Source organism: Somniosus microcephalus, chromosome 2, assembly GCF_052327205.1.
Source record: "Somniosus microcephalus isolate GS21.2 chromosome 2, FLI_Smic_1.0, whole genome shotgun sequence".
Classification (NCBI taxonomy): Eukaryota; Metazoa; Chordata; class Chondrichthyes; order Squaliformes; family Somniosidae; genus Somniosus; species Somniosus microcephalus.
This window is the reverse complement of record NC_140988.1, coordinates 382875065-382894381: the sequence shown is the minus strand read 5'-3', so window position 1 is coordinate 382894381 and position 19317 is coordinate 382875065. Positions and strand designations below refer to the sequence as shown.

At 54.0% G+C, this 19317-nt stretch overlaps 1 protein-coding gene across 1 annotated transcript in view; it reads right to left on the bottom strand.

The window, feature by feature from the left end:
* Positions 1-229: 229 nt before the first annotated feature.
* LOC147123798 (shootin-1-like) overlaps positions 230-19317 on the bottom strand; it is an 86770-nt gene continuing 67682 nt past the window's right edge. Inside the window, exons 11-16 of the mRNA XM_085976159.1 lie at positions 16498-16624; positions 14200-14261; positions 12449-12549; positions 9028-9096; positions 6640-6781; positions 230-3758 (exon numbers count right to left, since the gene is read on the bottom strand). Coding sequence (XP_085832285.1) covers positions 3553-3758; positions 6640-6781; positions 9028-9096; positions 12449-12549; positions 14200-14261; positions 16498-16624 — 707 coding nt within the window. The 3' untranslated portion in view covers positions 230-3552. The remainder of the gene's footprint in view (positions 3759-6639; positions 6782-9027; positions 9097-12448; positions 12550-14199; positions 14262-16497; positions 16625-19317) is intronic.

Below are 19317 nucleotides of genomic sequence, written 5' to 3'. Positions count from 1 at the left end.
GGGGCGGGGGCTATGGAGGGTGGGGGCTCTGAGGGTGGGATGGGGCAATGGAGGGTGAGGGGTGGGATGGGGCAATGGAGGGTGAGGGTGAGGGGTGGGATGCGGCTATGGTGGATGGGGGCTATGGTGGGTGAGGATGGGATGGGGGCTATGGAGGGTGGGGGTGAGGGCTATGGAGGGGGAGGGTGGGGGTGGGGTGAGGGCTATGGAGGGGGAGGGTGGGGGTGGGATGTGGGCTATGGAGGGTGGGGGTGAGGGCTATGGAGGGTGGGGGTGGGGTGAGGGCTATGGAGGGTGGGGGTGGGATGTGGGCTATGGAGGGTGGGGGTGGGGTGAGGGCTATGGAGGGTGGGGGTGGGGTGAGGGCTATGGAGGGTGGGGGTGGGGTGAGGGCTATGGAGGGTGGGGGTGAGGGCTATGGAGGGTGGGGGTGGGATGGGGCAATGGAGGGTGAGGGTGGGATGGGGGCAATGGAGGGTGAGGGTGGGAATGGGGGCAATGGAGGGTGAGGGTGGGAATGGGGGCAATGGAGGGTGAGGGTGGGAATGGGGGCAATGGAGGGTGGAGGGTGGAGGTGGGGATGGGGGCTGTGGAGGGTGGAGGTGGGGATGGGGGCTGTGGAGGGTGGAGGTGGGGATGGGGGCTGTGGAGGGTGGAGGTGGGGATGGGGGCTATGGAGGGTGGAGGTGGGGATGGGGCTGTGGTGGAGGGGTGGGGATGGGGGCTATGGTGGATGGAGGGATGGGGGCAATGGAGGGTGAGGGTGGGAGTGGGTTGGGGAGGGGGATTGTGAGTGGGTTTGTATTGGGGATGGGCTGGGGAGATGGGCGTATAAGTCAAGAAATAATGGGGGCTTGTAAGAAAGGTACTGCGATAATCATGGGCAATTTTAATCATCATATACATTGGACAAATCAAATTGGCAAGGGTAGCCTTGAGGATGAATTCATAGAATGTATTCAAGATGGTTTCTTAGAGCAATACGTTGAGGAACCAACCAGGGAGCAGGCTATTTTAGATCTGGTAATGTGTAATGAGACAGGATTAATTAATGATCTCATAGTAAAGGATCCCCTAGGAAAGAGTGATCATAGCATGGTAGAATTTCAAATTCAGTTTGAGGGTGAGAAACTTGGGTCTGAAACTAGTGTCCTGAACTTAAATAAAGGCAATTACAAGGGTATGAGGACAGAGTTGGCTAAAGTGGACTGGGAAAATAGATTAAAGGGTAAGACAGTAGATCAGCAGTGGTAGACATTTTAAGGAGATATTTCATAAATCTCAACAAAGATATATTCCAGTGAGAAAGAAAGGCTCTACGAGAAGGATGCACCATCCGTGGCTAACTAAGGAAGTTAAGGATGGTATCAAATTGGAAAAAAAAGGCAAACAATGTTGCGAAGATTAGTGGTAGGCCAGAGGATTGGGAAATTTTTAGAAACCAGCAAAGGATGACTAAAAAAATTATAAAGAGGGAGAAGATAGAATATGAGAGTAAACTAGCAAATAGTATAAAAACAGACAGTAAGAGCTTCTACAGGTATATAAAAAGGAAGAGAGTAGCTAAAATAAACGTTGGTCTCTTAGAGGATGAGACTTGGGAATTAATAATAGGAAATGGCAGAGACTCTAAACAATTATTTTGGATCGGTCTTCACGGTAGAAGACACTAAAAACATCCCAATAATAATAAGATAATCAAGGGGCTATAGGGAGGGAGGAACTTAAAACAATCTCTATCACTAGAGAAAAAGTACCAGGCAAACTAATGGGGCTAAAGGCCGACAAGTCCCCTGGACCTGATGACCTGCATCCTAGGGTCTTAAAAGAAGTGGCTGCAGAGATAGTGGATGCATTGGTTGTAATCTACCAAAATTCCCTGGACTCTGGAGAGGTCCAGCGGATTGGAAAACCGCAAATGTAACGCCCCTATTCAAGAAAGGAGGGAGACAGAAAGCAGGAAACTATGGGCCAGTTAGCCTAACATCTGTCATTGGGAAAATGCTGGAATCCATTATTAAGGAGGTAATAGCAGGACATTTAGAAAATCATAAACAATCAAACAGAGTCAACATGGTTTTATGAAAGGGAAATCGTGTTTGACAAATTTGCTAGGGTTCTTTGAGAATGTAACAAACAGGGTGGATAAAGGGGAACCAGTAGATGTGGTGTATTTGGATTTTCAGAAGGCATTCGATAAGGTGCCACATAAAAGGTTACTGCATAAGATAAGAGCTCACTGGGTTGGAGTAATATTTTGGCATGCACAGAGGATTGGCTAACTAACAGAAAACAGAGAGTCGGGATAAATGGGTCATTTTCAGGTTGGCAAACTGTAACTAGTGGGGTGCCACAGGGATCAGTGCTGGGGCCTCAACTATTTATAATCTATATTAATGACTTGGATGAAGGGACTGAGTGTAATGTAGCCAAATTTGCTGATGATACAAAGATAGGTGGGTTAGCAAGTAGTGAGGAGGACACAAAGTCTGCAAAAGGATATAGATAAGTTAAGTGATGGGCAAGAATTTGTCAGATGGAGTACAATGTGGGAAAATGCGAGGTTATCCACTTTGGAAGGAAGAATGAAAAAGCAAATTATTATTTAAATGGGGAGAGATTACAAAATGCTGCGGTACAAAGGGATCTGGGGGTCCTAGTACATGAAACACAAAAGGTTAGCATGCAGGTACAGCAAGTAATTAGGAAGGCTAATGGAATGTTGGCCTTTATTGCAAGGAGGATGGAGTCTAAAAGTAGGGAAGTTTTGATGCATCTTTACAGGGCGCTGGTGAGACTGCACCTGGAGCACTGCGTACAGTTTTGGTCTCCATATTTAAGGATATACTTGCATTGGAGGCAGTTCAGAGAAGGTTCACGAGGTTGATTCCGGAGATGAAGGGGTTGACGTATGAAGAAAGGTTGAGCAGGTTGGGCCTATACTCAGTGGAGTTTAGAGGAATGAGAGGGGATCTTATTGAAACATATAAGATTCTGAGGGGGATCGACAGGGTGGATTCCCCTCGTGGGGGAATCTAGAACTAGGGGGCATAGTTTCAGAATAAGGGGTCGCCCATTTAAGACGGAGATGAGGAGGAATTTCTTCTCTGAGGGTCGTGAATGTTTGGAATTCTCTGCGCCGGAGAGCTGTGGAGGCGGAGTCACTGAATATATTTAAGGCGGTGATTGGCAGGCATTTAAACTACAAGGGAGTCGAGGGTTATGGGGAGCGGGCAGGAAAGTGGTGTTGAGGACAAGATTGGATCAGCCATGATCTTATTGAATGGCGGAGCAGGCTCGAGGGGCCGAATGGCCGACTCCTGCTCCTGTTTCTTATGTTTTTATGTTCTTATGGGTTGGGGGTGGGATGAGGATGGTGGAGAGGGGGGATTGGGAGGGGTGGGGACTGGGAGGAGGATGGTGGGTGGGTAAGGGTTGGGGATGGGAGGGGACGGAGGGTATGGGGCAGGGATGGGGATGGGGGATGGGAGGGGATGCTGGGGATGGGATGGGGATGGGGACATCGATCCCCGGGTGGGTGGTCCCTGTTCCTCACTGGGCGGGGAGGGGCTGTGTTGCTGGGTCCCCCGTGCCGTGTGACTTTCCGTTGAGAGCGGTGATCTCCGACGTTCTCCGGCCCTGCTGCGTCCATCCTGCTCGCTTCAACCCCTTCCACGGGTTGCTGCTGTCGGCAGCTCCGGGCAGTCTCGGGCTGGCAGGATCCCCTCCCTCTCCCTCTCCCTGAGGCTCTGCTGCTGCTGCCGGGAAACAGAGAAAATACACTGCACACGAGTTCATGAGTCTCTCCCTCACTCTGTGTGAGAGTCTCTGTCTCTCTCACTCTCTCATTCCCTCTCTCTCGCCCTCTCTGTCCCTCCTTCTCTTTCTGTCTGTCTCTCTCTCTCTCTCGCTCAGTCTCTCTGCCTCTCGCTTTCTGTCTCTTTGTCTCTCTCATTCCCTCTTTCACTCTGTTTCTCTGTCTCTCTCGCTCAGTCTCTCGCTCTCTGCCTCTCGCTTTCTGTCTCTCTCTCTCTCTCATTCCCCCTTTCTCTCTCTCGATTTGTCTCTCTCACTCTCTGCCTCTCACTTTCTGTTCCTCTCTGTCTCTTTTTGTTTTTCTCTCTCGCTGACTATTTCAATCATAACCAGTTCTGTCTCTATTTCTGTTACATCAATACCTCTCTGCTCGTGTTCCTCACTGACGCCCCGCCCCACCTCACTGACCCCCCTCACAGACCCCCCCACCCCTCACTGACCCCACTCCTCACCCCCTGTCTCTGTGTCTCGGGCTGGTCTCTCTCCCCAACCCCTGTCGCTGTGTCTCGGGCTGGTCTCTCTCCCCAACCCCTGTCGCTGTGTCTCGGGCTGGTCTCTCTCCTCACCCCCTGTCTCTGTGTCCCGGGCTGGTCTCTCTCCTCACCCCCTGTCTCTGTGTCCCGGGCTGGTCTCTCTCCTCACCCCCTGTCTCCGTGTCCCGGGCTGGTCTCTCTCCTCACCCCCTGTCTCCATGTCCCGGGCTGGTCTCTCTCCTCACCCCCTGTCTCCATGTCCCGGGCTGGTCTCTCTCCTCACCCCCTGTCTCCGTGTCCCGGGCTGGTCTCTCTCCTCACCCCCTGTCTCCATGTCCCGGGCTGGTCTCTCTCCTCACCCCCTGTCTCCATGTCCCGGGCTGGTCTCTCTCCCCACCCCCTGTCTCTGTGTTTCGGGCTGGTCTCTCTCCCCACCCCCTGTCTCTGTGTTTCGGGCTGGTCTCTCTCCTCACCCCCTGTCTCTGTGTCCCGGGCTGGTCTCTCTCCTCACCCCCTGTCTCTGTGTCTCGGGCTGGTCTCTCTCCTCACCCCCTGTCTCTGTGCCTCGGGCTGGTCTCTCTCCTCACCCCCTGTCTCTGTGTCCCGGGCTGGTCTCTCTCCTCACCCCCTGTCTCTGTGTCTCGGGCTGGTCTCTCTCCTCACCCCCTGTCTCTGTGCCTCGGGCTGGTCTCTCTCCTCACCCCCTGTCTCTGTGTCCCGGGCTGGTCTCGCTCCTCACCCCCTGTCTCTGTGTCCCGGGCTGGTCTCTCTCCTCACCCCCTGTCTCTCTGTGTCTCGGGCTGGTCTCTCTCCTCACCCCCTGTCTCTGTGTCCCGGGCTGGTCTCTCTCCTCACCCCCTGTCTCCCCGTGTCTCGGGCTGGTCTCTCTCCTCACCCTCTGTCTCTGGGGCTGGTCTCTCTCCTCACCCCCTGTCTCCCCGTGTCTCGGGCTGGTCTCTCCCCTCACCCCCTGTCTCTGTGTCTCGGGCTGGTCTCTCTCCCCACCCCCCCTCTCTCTCTCTGTGTCTTGGGCTGTCTCCGCACCCCCTGTCTCTCTGTGTCTCGGGCTGGTCTCTCTCCTCACCCCCTGTCTCTCTCTGTGTCTCGGGCTGGTCTCTCTCCCCACCCCCTGTCTCTCTCCCCACCCCCTGTCTCTCTGTGTCTCGGGCTGGTCTCTCTCCTCACCCCCTGTCTCTCTGTGTCTCGGGCTGGTCTCTCTCCTCACCCCCTGTCTCCGTGTCTCGGGCTGGTCTCTCTCCTCACCCCCTCTCTCTCCCCGTGTCTCGGGCTGGTCTCTCTCCTCACCCCCTCTCTCTCTGTGTCTCGGGCTGGTCTCTCTCCCCACCCCCCCTCTCTCTCTCTGTGTCTTGGGCTGTCTCCGCACCCCCTGTCTCTGTGTCTCGGGCTGGTCTCTCTCCTCACCCCCTGTCTCTCTCTGTGTCTCGGGCTGGTCTCTCTCCTCACCCCCTCTCTCTCTCTGTGTCTCGGGCTGGTCTCTCTCCCCACCCCCTGTCTCTCTCCCCACCCCCTGTCTCTCTCCCCACCCCCTGTCTCTCTGTGTCTCGGGCTGGTCTCTCTCCTCACCCCCTGTCTCTCTGTGTCTCGGGCTGGTCTCTCTCCTCACCCCCTGTCTATCTCTGTGTCTCGGGCTGGTCTCCCTCCTCACCCCCTCTCTCTCTCTCTCCCTGTCTCGGGCTGGTCTCTCTCCTCACCCCCTCTCTCTCTCTCCCTGTCTCGGGCTGGTCTCTCTCCTCACCCCCTGTCTCTGTGTCTTGGGCTGGTCTCTCTCCCCACCCCCTGTCTCTCTGTGTCCCGGGCTGGTCTCTCTCCTCACCCCCTGTCTCTGTGTCCCGGGCTGGTCTCTCTCCCCACCCCCTCTCTCTCTGTGTCCTGGGCTGGTCTCTCTCCTCACCCTCTGTCTCTGTGTCCCGGGCTGGTCTCTCTCCCCACCCCCTCTCTCTCTGTGTCCCGGGCTGGTCTCTCTCCTCACCCCCTGTCTCTGTGTCCCGGGCTGGTCTCTCTCCCCACCCCCTCTCTCTCTCTGTCCTGGGCTGGTCTCTCTCCTCACCCTCTGTCTCTGTGTCCCGGGCTGGTCTCTCTCCCCACCCCCTCTCTCTCTGTGTCCTGAGCTGGTCTCTCTCCTCACCCTCTGTCTCTGTGTCCCGGGCTGGTCTCTCTCCTCACCCCCTGTCTCTGTGTCTCGGGCTGATCTCTCTTCCCCACCCTGTCTCTCTGCCCTGGTCTCTCTCCCCACCCTGTCTCTCTGCCCTGGTCTCTCTCCCCACCCTGGTCTCTGTGCCCTGGTCTCTGTGCCCTGGTCTCTGTGCCCTGGTCTCTCTGTGATCCATACCTGGATTTTCCGTGCCTTTCTTCCTGGCTCCTGCTGCCATGTCTGTCACTTTTCTCCGCCTCAGCAAGATGGTGTCCAGCTCATTCCGTTTCTTCTCACTTTTCCAACTGCATTGCCGGATCTTTCTGTTGGTCATCGTGTTCTACAAGTGGGATTTACATTGCTTTAGCCACACCCGAGCAAACCAGCCGTGAGGCCTGTCCATTATTGCTGGGAATCCAAAGTCCTTCCAAATCTGTGCCCATCTTTCCTGCAACTCCATGTTTGAATCCCTCCAATCAGGTTTCTGCCCCTGGCACAGCACTGAACCGACCCTTATCAAAGTCACAAAATACATGCTATGTGACTGTGGTAAAGTATCCCTCTCGATCTGTCCTTCTTGACTTGTCTGCAGCCTTTGACACGGTTGACCACTCCATTCTTCTCCAATGCCTCTCCACCGTCGTCCAGCTGGGTGGGACTGCACTCGCCTGGTTCCATTCTTATCTATCTAATCGTAGCCAGAGAATCACCTGCAACGGCTTCTCTTCCCGCTCCCGCATCGTTACCTCTGGGGTCCCCCAAGGATCTATCCTTGGCCCCTCCTATTTCTCATCTACATGTTGCCCCTCGGTGACATCATCCGAAAACACAGCGTCAGTTTCCACATGTACGCTGACCACACCCAGCTCTACCTCACCACCACCTCTCGCGACCCCTCCACCGTCTGATTTGTCACTCTGCTTGTCCGACATCCAGTTCTGGATGAGCAGAAATTTCCTCCAACTAAATATTGGGAAGATCGAAGCCATTGTCTTTGGTCCCTGTCACAAACTCCGTTCCCTAGCCACTGACTCCATCCCTCTCCCAGCAACTGTCTGAGGCTGAACCACACTGTTCGCAAACTTGGTGTCATATTTGACCCTGAGATAAGCTTCCGACCACATATCCGCACCATCACTAAGACCGCCTACTTCCACCTCCATAAACATGCGCTCATCCAAAACCCCGCTGCCTATATCCTAACTCGCACCAAGTCCCGTTCACCCATCACCAATGTTCCTTATAATTTTTTTTGGCCCTGCATCGTCCCTTTGAAAGTTCCACGCATGCGGGGTTTGTACATTGAAGAGTCGGCTGTGTGGGTTCCCTGGAGCAGGGCGCGGCCGTGCAGCTTACAGCGAACGTTGCCCATCACCCCTGGGCTCATTCACCTACGTCAGCTCCTGGTCCGGCAACACCTCAATTTTAAAATTCTCATCTTTGTGTTAAAATCCTTCTCCCCCCTCCCCCTCCCCCTCCCTATCTGTGTAATCTCCACCAGGCCTACAAGCCTCCGAGATCTCTGCGCTCCTCCAATTCTGGCCTCTTGAGCATCCCCGATTATAATCGCTCCACCATTGGTGGCCGTGCCTTCAGCTGCCTGGGCCCTAAGCTCTGGAATTCCCTCCCTAAACCTCTCCACCTCTCTCTCCTCCTTTAAGACGCTCCTTAAAACCGACCTCTTTGACCCAGCTTTTGGTCGCCTGTCCTAATATCTCCTTGTGTGGCTCGGTGTCAAATTCTGTCTAATTACGCTCCTGTGAAGCGCCGTGGGACGTTTTGCTACATTAAAGGTGCTGTATAAATGCACGTTGTTGTTGGTGTTTGCGTATCTACTCACTCTCTTCCCTTGGAGAACAGTGTGCAGAAGTGGAAGGAATCGCGGGCTGATTAACCGTCTGTCAGGCCGTGATGCGACGCCCCTCAAATGGCTGATAGGGGGTCAGTCCTACACAGCAGGAGGGTTTAATGGGCTCCCACAACCCATGCTATGAGGGGAGAGGGGCTGCCCACTCACCGGGACTGTCTGGAGCGGGGTTCGAAACCCTGAACCCCTGGTCTCAGAGGCGGGGAACGTTACCACGGGGCTACAGGCTGTCTCCATCTCCTCAATGTGGGCAATTGGCTCATTCAGCCTCCTATATTTCACAGAGCTGGGAGAGTTCATTAGATGGGGAGACTTTCATTCCCCTCTTTCCAGAATATCCCATGCTGGAGCCCGTGGGGGTCCGGGGTCAGGAGCAGGGGGGAAGTTCATGACCCACCAATCATTTTGAGGTTGGTCCAGGTGGCTTTGAACCTGCCTCCATTTCGCTTCCAGGAACCTCTGTTGCCTGCTTACGGCCTCTGGGTCTCTGTGGCTCCCGGCTCGGCATTCACACCGGGTCAATCTGCGTTCCCTGGATTCCCGGCTCGCTCCCCTTCCTGCCAAACCGGCCACATCTCGGGTTCAGGTTCCCCTCCCCCAGCCCCCCCCCAGTCGTCCCTTGGGGTTGCCCGCACTCACAGGGGTGCGAGGGAGTAAAAGGTTTCAGGCAAGTCCTTCCCCAGCGTTCCCTCTCACCCAAAGACCAGTCCCCGACCTACCAGTATCCCTTTGAGCCCGTCCACAGCAACCTCTTCATTTTCACTGTTGGAAAGCTTCTGGTCCTGGAGCTGTGGGCAGGAACAGAGCAAGTGCCGATCAGTCACCCTGGGCAGGACAGGTTTTTTTAATATTCATTTGTGGGATGTGGGCATCACCTAGATACCCAGAGAAGAGGGTGGTAGGCTGCCTTCTTCTTGAACGGTTTGGTACAATTGAGTGGCCACTTCAGAGGGCAGTTTCGAGTCAACCACGTCGGTGTGGGACTGGAGTCACACGTAGGCCCAGACCGGGTAAGGACGGCAGGTTTCCTTCCCTAAAGGGACATCAGTGAACCAGTCTTTGAAGGTAGCAGGACAAGTTGATCAGGTGGTTAAGAAAGCGTACGGAATACTTGGCTCTGTAAATAAGGGCACTGAATGCAAAAAAACAAGCAAGTCACGCTAAACCTTTACAAATCAAAGGTCTCAGCTGGAGTATTGTGTACAATTCTGGGCACCACACTTTAGGAAGGATGTCAAGGCTTTGGAGAGGAGGTTTACCAGGATGATACCAGGGATGAGGGACTTCAGTGGGGAGACTGGAGAAGCTGGGATTGTTCTGATTGAACAAATCAAATTGGCCATGATAGCCTTGGGAAGGAGTTCATAGAGTGTATCTGGGATGGTTTCCTAGAACAGTATGTAATGGAACCAACCAGGGAGCAGGCTATCTTGGATCTGGTACTGTGTAATGAGACAGAATTAATAAATGATCTCATAGTAAAGGATCCTCCAGGAAAGAGTAATCATAACATGGTTGAATTTCAAATTCAGTTGGAGGGTGAGACAGTTGGAGGGTTATCTCAAACCAGTGTCCTGATCTTAAACAAAGGCAATTACAATGGGCAGAACTGGCTAAAGTGGACTGGAAAAATAAATTAAAAGGTAAGACAGTTGAAATGCAGTGGCGGACATTTAAGGAGATATTTTATAACTCTCAACAAAAATATATTCCAGTGAGAGAGAAAGATTTTAAGAGAAGGGAGCACCATCTGTGGCTAACTAAGGAAGTAAAGGATGGTATCAAATTGAAAATGAAGGCATAGGATGACACAAAAAAAAGAGAGAGAAAATGAATTATGAGAGTAAACTGGCAAGAAATATTAAAACAGAAAGTGATAACTTCTACAGGTATATAAAAAGGAAGAGAGTAGCTAAAGTAAACGTTGGTCCCCTAGAGGATGAGACTGGGGAATTAATAATGGGGAACAGGGAAATGGCAGAGACTCTGAACAAATATTTTGTATCTGTCTTCACTGTAGAAGACACTAACAACATCCCAATAATGGATAATCAAGGGGCCACAGGGAGGGGGGAACTAAAGACAATCACTATCACTAAGGAAAAAGTACTTGATAAAATAATGGGACTAAAGGATGACAAGTCCCCTGGACCTGATGGCCAGCATCCCAGGGTCTTAAAAGAAGTGGCTGCAGATATAGTGGATGCATTGGTTGTAATCTACCAAAATTCCATGGATTCTGGAGAGGTCCCAGCCGATTGGAAAACCATAAATGTAACCCCCTATTTAAGAAAGGAGGGAGACAGAAAGCAGGAAACTATAGACCAGTTAGCCTAACATCTGTCGTTGGGAAAATGCTGGAGTCCTTCATTAAAGAAGCAGTAGCAGGGCATTTGGAAAGTCATAATGCAGTCAAGCAGAGTCAGCAAGGTTTTATGAAAGGGAAATCATGTTTAACAAATTTGCTGGAGTTCTTTGAGGATGTAACACGCAGGGTGGATAAGGGTGAGCCAGTGGATGTCGTGTATTTGGATTTCCAGAAGGCATTCGATAAGGTGCCACGTAAAAGATTACTGCATAAGATAAGAGCTCACGGAGTTGGGGGTAATATATTAGCATGGATAGAGAATTGGCTAACTAACAGAAAGCAGAGAGTCGGGATAAATGGATCATTTTCTGGTTGGCAAACGGTAACTAGTGGGGTGCCACAAGGATCGGTGCTGGGGCCTCAACTATTTACAATCTACATTAATGACTTGGATGAAGGGATCGAGTGTAATGTAGCCAAGTTTGCGGATGATACAAAGATGGGTGGGAAAGCAAGTTGTGCAGAGGACTCAAAGAATCTGCAAAGGGCTATAGCAAACATTTGGCAGATGGAGTATAATGTGGGAAAGTGTGAGGTTATCCACTTTGGCAGGAAAAATAAAAAAGCTAATTATTATTTAAATGGAGAGAGATTACAAAATGCTGCAGTCCAGAGGGACCTGGGGGTCCTTGTGCATGAAACACAAAAAGTTAGCATGCAGGTACAGCAAGTAATCAAAAAGGCAAATGGGATGTTGGCCTTTATTTCAAGGGAATTGGAGTATAAAAACAGGGAAGTCCTGCTACAACTGTACAAGGTATTGGTGAGACCACACCTTAAGTACTGTGTAGTTTTGGTCTCCTTGTTTAAGGAAGGCTATACTTGCATTGGAGGCAGTTCAGAGACGATTCACTAGGTTAATTCCTGAGATGAGGGGGTTGACTTATGAAGGAAGGTTGAGCAGGTTGGGCCTATACTTATTGGAGTTTAGAAGAATGAGAGGTGATCTTATTGAAACATATAAGATACTGAGGGGGCTCGACAAGGTAGATGCAGAGAGGATGTTTCCCCTCGTGGGGAAATCTAGAACTCGGGGGCAGAGTTTCAGAATAAAGGGTCGCCCTTTTAGAACTGAGATGAGGAGGAATTTCTTCTCTCTGAGGGTCGTAAATCTGTGGAATTCTCTGCCCCAGAGAGCCGTGGAGGCTGGGTCATTAAATACATTTAAAGTGGAGATAGACAAATTTTTACAAGATAAGGGAGTGAAGGGTTATGGGGAGCGGGCAGGGAAGTGGCTTTGAGCCCAAGATCAGCCAGGATCTTATTGAATGGCGGAGCAGGCTCGAGGGGCCAAGTGGCCTATTCCTGCTCCTATTTCTTGTGTTCTTATGTTCTTCTTAGAACAGAGAAGGTTAACGGGAGATTTAATAGAGGTGTTCAAGTAATGAGGGATTTGGATAGCGCAAGTAGGAATAATCTGTTTCCTCTGGCAAGTGGGTTGGTAACCAGAGGTCACAGATTAAAAATAATTGACAAAAACACTAGAGGGGAAATGAGGGGAAAGATTTTCACACAGAGGGTTGTTGTGATCTGGAACGCACTCCCTGGAAGAGAGGTGGAGGCAGATTCCATCGGAACTTTCAAAAGGCAATTGGCCGTGTACTGGAAGAGGACGGATTTGCAGGGTCATGGGAGAAAGCTGGCGGGGAGTGGGATTAAAGTGGAGCGCTCTTTCAAAGAGCCGGCACAGGTACGACAGGCCGAATGGCCTCCTTCTGTGCTGTAAGATCCTATGATTCAATGCGTCAGGTGAACTGCAAGTCCCATCGTACCTCCATCCTCCTTTTCGCTGGTTTCAGGACAACGCCATTTTTGATCCTCTCCATCATCTCATCCACGGCTTTCAGTTTGAGGGTGCTGAGACCGTCCGAGTCTGGGAGCAGAGATGAGAGAATGGAAATCGGCAAATTGGTGTTTAAAGTGGCATCGCACTATATAAATCCAAGACTTTCTTTAAATTTCTATAGCGCCTTTTGTAATGTCCGTGTGTAATTGAGACACGGACTGCAGAAGTTGGTTATAACAGGTGTTTACTGAATGGAGACAAAACTGGAACTACTATACAAAGTTACTGCACAGGCTTATATACAGGGGTGGTCACTACTGGTACTGCAGTATACAGGGGCTGCAGAATATAGTTCCTTCTTCAAGGTACATACACTACACCTTTCACCACCTCAGGACATCCCAAAGCGCTTTACAGACAATGAAGTGCTTTTTGAAGTGTAGTCACTGTTGTAATGTAGGAAACGCGGCAGCCAATTTGCAGACAGCAAGCTCCCACAAACAGCAATGTGATAATGACCAGATAATCTGTTTTTGTTATGTTGGTTGAGGGATAAATATTGGGTCAGGACACCGGGGAGAACTACGCTGCTCTTCTTCCAAATAGTGGCCGTGGGATCTTTTATGTCCACCCGAAAGGGCAGACGGTGCCTCGGTTTAACGTCACATCCGAAAGACGGCACCTCCGACAGTGCTGCACTGCACTAGCGTGTCAGCCTAGGTTTTTGTGCTCAAGTCCCTGGAGTGTGACTTGGATCCACAACCTTCTGAGCCATGGCCGATACCTGTATAGGAACTCGGTATAGTTTGACCCGGGACTGCTGTGAGTGGTGGCGAGAAGCCATGTCACCAGCCTTGGCCCTAAGCTCTGGAATTCCCTCCCTAAACCTCTCTGCCTCTCTCTCCTCCTTTAAGGCGCTCCTTAAAACCTACCTCTTTGACCAAGTCACCTGCCCTAATATCTCCTTCTGTGGTTCGATGTCAAATTGTGTTTGCGAATGCTCCTGTGAAGCGCCTTGGGGCATCTTACTATGTGAAAGGCGCTGTATAAATACAAGTTGTTCTGTATCTGTGAGTTATTGCTGTCAATCTCTCAGACACTACGTTCGTGACGTCTCTATGTTTCCTGCTCCTTGATCCTGCATTGAGGTGAAGGATAGTGTGGATCCTAAAACCTCCTCACTGTACCAATCTCTGGGACCACCAGCACCACCGAGACCCCAGGGTCCACGAGACCAACGAGACCCCCGGGACTCTCGGCACCACCGGGTGGTCCACTGAGACCCCGGGACCAATGAGACTGACGTAAGAAAACTACTAGGCATTTGGTCTAAGCATTAAACAAAACTTTAATCAACTGTTTTACAACATGGAGGTCTAGTTGTGTCCTTCACTAGTTCCTGTTAAGAATGTCCTGCGCAAGCTGGGCCCGTGCCTGAGTATTTATACTCTCCCTGGACAGCGCCACCTGCAGGCCGCTCAGTATTAGTTCATAAGTCTTTCTTTCATGAATGACTGATTCATGTCAGAGACCCCCGGGACTCTCGGCACCACCGGGTCCACTGAGACCCCTGGGACCACCAGCACTATTGAGAGAGCAAGGCACCGGGTCCCCTGGCCCAGCGCGGTCCCTGTCCAGCCGCTCGAAGTCCCCCCGGGGGGTGGGTTGTGGGGGAACCGAATCCCAACAATTGCTCCCTCGGAGCTGGCAGCCGCGCCCAACGAGGGATAGACTGACCATTGTTGCTCTTCGTCTCCTTTTGATTCTTATGTCTTCTCCGCAATAAATCCGCCAAGGGGCTGTGGAGGAATCACACGATGGCATCAGCATCAAGAGTGCGGACTTTTCACAAAAATTCACACTGAGCAACTCAGCCGAGGGCCGAAGGCCTCCCGCGCGCGACAGGGCCGAGGGCCTCCCGAACGCGACAGGGCCGAGGGCCGAGGGCCTCCCGAGCGCGACAGGGCCGAGGGCCTCCCGAACGCGACAGGGCCGAGGGCCGAGGGCCTCCCGAGCGCGACAGGGCCGAGGCGGAATGGAGCAGGACGCAAGCCAAGGGACATCAGAATAGTGGCTGGACAAGGCAAATCCTGGGGCTAAATTAGCAGGCAGATTGAGCGATGGAGAGGGGAGGGAGGGAGGGGGAGAGCGAGGGAGGGGGAGAGCGAGGGAGGGGGAGAGCGAGGGAGGGGGAGAGCGAGGGAGGGGGAGAGCGAGGGAGGGGGAGAGCGAGGGAGGGGGAGAGCGAGGGAGGGGGAGAGCGAGGGGAGGGGGAGAGCGAGGGGAGGGGGAGAGCGAGGGAGGGGGAGAGCGAGGGAGGGGGGAGAGCGAGGAAGTGTGAGAGCGATGGAGAGGGGAGCGAGGGAGGGGGAGAGCGAGGGAGGGGGAGAGCGAGGGAGGGGGAGGAGAGCGAGGGAGGGGGAGAGCGAGGGAGGGGGAGAGCGAGGGAGGGGGAGAGCGAGGGAGGGGGAGAGCGAGGGAGGGGGAGAGCGAGGGGAGGGGGAGAGCGAGGGGAGGGGGAGAGCGAGGGAGGGGGAGAGCGAGGGAGGGGGAGAGCGAGGGAGGGGGAGAGCGAGGGAGGGGGAGAGCGAGGGAGGGGGAGAGCGAGGGAGGGGGAGAGCGAGGGAGGGGGAGAGCGAGGGAGGGGGAGAGCGAGGGAGGGGGAGAGCGAGGGAGGGGGAGAGCGAGGGGAGGGGGAGAGCGAGGGAGGGGGGAGAGCGAGGGAGGGGGAGAGCGAGGGAGGGGGAGAGCGAGGAAGTGTGAGAGCGATGGAGAGGGAGCGAGGGAGGGGGAGAGCGAGGGGAGGGTGTGAGCGAACGAGGGAGAGGGAGGGAGGGAGGGGAGGGGGAAGGGGAGAGGGAGAGGGGCGAGGGGAGAGCGAGGGAGGGGGTGAGCGAGGGGAGGGGTGGAAGGGGGAAGGGTGGGAGGGGGAGGGAGGGGGAGAGCGAGGGAGGGGGTGAGCGAGGGGAGGGGTGAGGGAGGGAGAGAGCGAGGTGAGGGTGTGAGCGAGGGGATGGGGAGAGCGAGGGGAGGGGGAGAGCGAGGGGATGGGGAGAGCGAGGGGAGGGGGAGAGCGAGGGGAGAGCGAGGGGAGGGGGGAGAGCGCGTGGAGGGGGTGAGTGAGGGAGAGGGAAGGGGAGAGTGAGGGAGAGGAAGGGGAGAGTGAGGGAGAGGAAGAGGAGAGTGAGGAGATGGAGGGAGGGGAAGAGCGAGGGAGGGGGAGAGTCGAGGGAGGGGGAGAGGCGAGGGAGGCGAAAGCAAGGGAGGCAAAAGTGAGGGAGGGGGAGAGCGAGGGAGGGGAGAGCGAGGGGAGGGGAGAGGCGAGGGAGGGTGAGAGGCGAGGGAGGGGGAGAGTGAGGGTGGGGGAGGGGGAGAGCGAGGGGGGGAGAGTGGGGGGGGAGAGCGAGGGGGGGAGAGTGGGGGGGGAGAGTGAGGGGGAGAGCGAGGGAGGGGGAGAGGCGTGGGAGGGGGAGAACGAGGATGGGGAGAGCGAGGGTGGGGGAGAATGAGGGGGAGACTAATGAAGGAGGGGAGGACTGAGGTATGAGGAGAGAGGAGAGGGGGACGCAGGGAGAGAAGGCGAGGGGAGGGGAATGAGGGAAGAGCAAGGGAGGGGGAGAGTGAGACGGGGGAGTGTGAGGGAGGAGAGTGAGGGAGGGGGAGACTGCTGAGGGTGGGAGAGACTGAGGGAGGGGAGGACTGAGACACGATGGGTGAGAGAAGAGAGGGAAAGGGGGAAAAGGGACAAGGGGGTGCGGGGAGATGGGAGAGGGGGCGCGGGGAGAGGGGGAGAGGGGGCGCGGGGGGAGGATAGAGCGAGGGGAGAAGGGGCAGGGGGAGAGGGTAAGAGGGGGGCACGGGGAGAGGGGGCGAGGAGCGAGGGGGCGAGAGAGGAGGTGCGGGGGGTGAGTTCCGGGGAACCCCCGGGTTGGTGCAATAACTAAGGACAAGCTGTGAATTAAAGATTCGAGAAGAGAGCAGGTGAGCAGAGCCTGGGAGGAAGACACTGTCGCCCTGGACGGTCAGTTTGCTTACTCGATTGTGGCTGTCGGCAGGGTAGGGGGAGGCAGTGGGGGAGGTGGGGGAGGCGGGGCCACTGGTTCCCGCTCCGCTTCACACAGCGCTCCCTCAGCTGCCGTCAGTTTCTCCTGAAGATCCTTGACTGGAAGCAAAGAAAGAAAGAAGATAAATTCCAGGCTTGGTTCCGGCAGCGAAATCATTCCAGGTGCCAATCCTGATCCACCAGCACAGAATCCCCATTAACCTAGCTCCGAACCTTCTCCCTCCTCACACACCCAACAATCCGCAGCCTGCAGCTCCTGCAGTGCACTAAGAGCAGCTTCAATCCCCTCCGCCAGCCCAGACATTCCACGCACATCTTCGTCTCTCAGATGAGACGTTAAACCAAGGCCCCCGTCTGCCCACCCAGGTGGATGTCAAAGATCCCACGGCCAGTATTCGAAGAAGAGCAAGGGGAGTTCTCCCCGGTGTCCTGGGGCCAATATTTATCCCTCAATCAGCATCACTAAAAACAGATTATCTGGTCAAAAAAGTACTTAATTGGCTGTGAAGTGCTTTGGGATGGCCTGAGGTCCTGAAAGGCGCTATAGAAATGCAAGTCTTTCTGTTCCCGACCCTTTTTACAGCCTTGGTCTCCTCCAGCCTCCAGCGATGACCTCCCGAGCTACACCCTTCGTAGACTCCATCTCGCCCAGATCTAACTCCGCCGCCCTCTCTGCGTCCTTCACGCTCATCCATCCACCCCCATCCTCGTTTATCCCCATGGACTCACCATCGCTCAGCTCATCAGCTTCAATCTCCTCAGCCTCCACAATAAATCTCCCACCCACTGTGCCTGACCCAACCCTGAGGGGCCCGGGCTTCCCAGCTCTGCTAGATTGCTGCACTATTCCCAGTCCTCCGGCAGCTCCCACACTCTGGAACTCTTTCCCTAGAGTTCTCTATCTGACCACATTACTTCTCACCTTCAAAAGTGTCCTTCAATCTAACGCTCACAGTCCCTTCACCTAACTCCCTTCTAACCCTGTTTAGGTTGGACATCAAACTATATCCCTCTATACTGTTCCATCAAAAACTCCCAGGGCAGGTACAGCACGTAAGAACATAAGAAATAGGATCATATGGCCCCTCGAGCCTGCTCCGCCATTCAATAAGATCATGGCTGATCTTCGACCTCATCTCCATTTTCTGGCCCGATCTCCATCTCCCTTGATTCCCCAAGAGTCCAAAAATCTATCTATCTCAGCCTTGAATATACTCAACAACTCAGCATTCGTAGTCCTCTGGGGCAAAGAATTCCAAAGATTCACAACCCTCTGAGTGAAGAAATTCCTCCTCATCTCAGTCTTAAATGGCCGACCCCTTCTCCTGAGACTATGCCCCCTAGTTGTAGACACTCCAGCCAAGGGAAACAACCTCTCAGCATCTACCCTGTCAATCCCCTTCAGAATCTTGTATGTTTCAATGAGATCACCTCTCATTCTTCTAAACTCCAGAGAGTATCGGCCCATTCTACACAATCTCTCATCATAGGACAGCCCTCTCATCCCAGGAATCAATCGAGTGAACCTTCATTGCACCGCCTCCAAGGCAAGTATATCCTTCCTTAGATAAGGAACATAGGCCTAGAAATTGGGTATAGCCCCGCTTGGGGCGTTAGAATTGGCGCAGCGCAAAGTTTATAGCCAGATGCAACGTATCGCCACCTGGCGCGATATTGGGTTGCATCGCCCCTAAAGGTGATTGAGGCACGAATTCAGGCGTTACACGGGACTCCTAAGGTGCTAAACTTCCAGCGCAACCCAATATCGGAGCGGACGGGCGCTGCGCAGGTGCTCTCAATTACCGATGACCACGAGACTTCCAGGCGCCGGCCAGCTCTTAAAGGGGTGGGTCAGTCAGCTTCAGCATCCACACTCTGCGCCTTGCAGGCCTCAGAACCGGCGCAGGCCCTTCTCTGGCGCTAAAATCATGGACCAGATGGAGAAGGTGAGACAGAGAGCAGAGCACTTCACCAATGAGGCTCTGGAGCAATTGGTGGCCGCACTGGAGCGCCGGTGAGATGTTCTCTACCGACAAGCTTGGAGGGATGTATGCCAGAGGGTCAACTCCAGCAGCATGGTGACCAAGAGCCGTGTCCAATGCAGAAAGAAATTCAACGACCTCACTCGGGTCGTGAGGGTGAGTGTTGTTTCTGCAAATTTCTGCATCCCTTCATTTGCACCTGACTTTATGGCTACAGGGTGGGCTGTGCCCCATTGGCCATCTGCCAGCAAGCACCCATGGCCCTTTCTGGGCACGCACATGCACATTTGACTCAAGGCGTCATGTAAGGGCTCTTGCACCATGGGGGGCATGAGATGATCACTCAGGGCATCATGTAAGGGCTCTTCCACCATGGGGGGCATGAGATGATCACTCAGGGCATCATGTAACATAACTTCCCCTCCTTTCCCCTGCAGTCCAAGCTGGCGAGGATTGGCAAAGACCAGCTTCGCACCGGTGGAGGACCTCCACAAGTGGTCACTCTCACAGATCTCGAGGAGAGAGTCCACCAGATTCTTGGAGGACGTCTGAGTGGTCCTGTAACTACTGCAGCTGCCGACCCCATTGTCAACAGCGATGGTAAGGTTCTCACCTTTTACAACTGTCTCCTTCCACTTGTTCCCCCCGCCAGCATGCTTTCTCACTGTGGACCCATGTTATAGCCTTTCCACAATCTGGCATCCCTTGCTGCCAAGCAGTCCTTTTGCTAAAGCCACTCTTCCACCTCCCTGCTTTCAGATGCTGCATCACCAGCTCGGGAGCCGGGCCCTCAAGCTGCCAGTGCCAGTG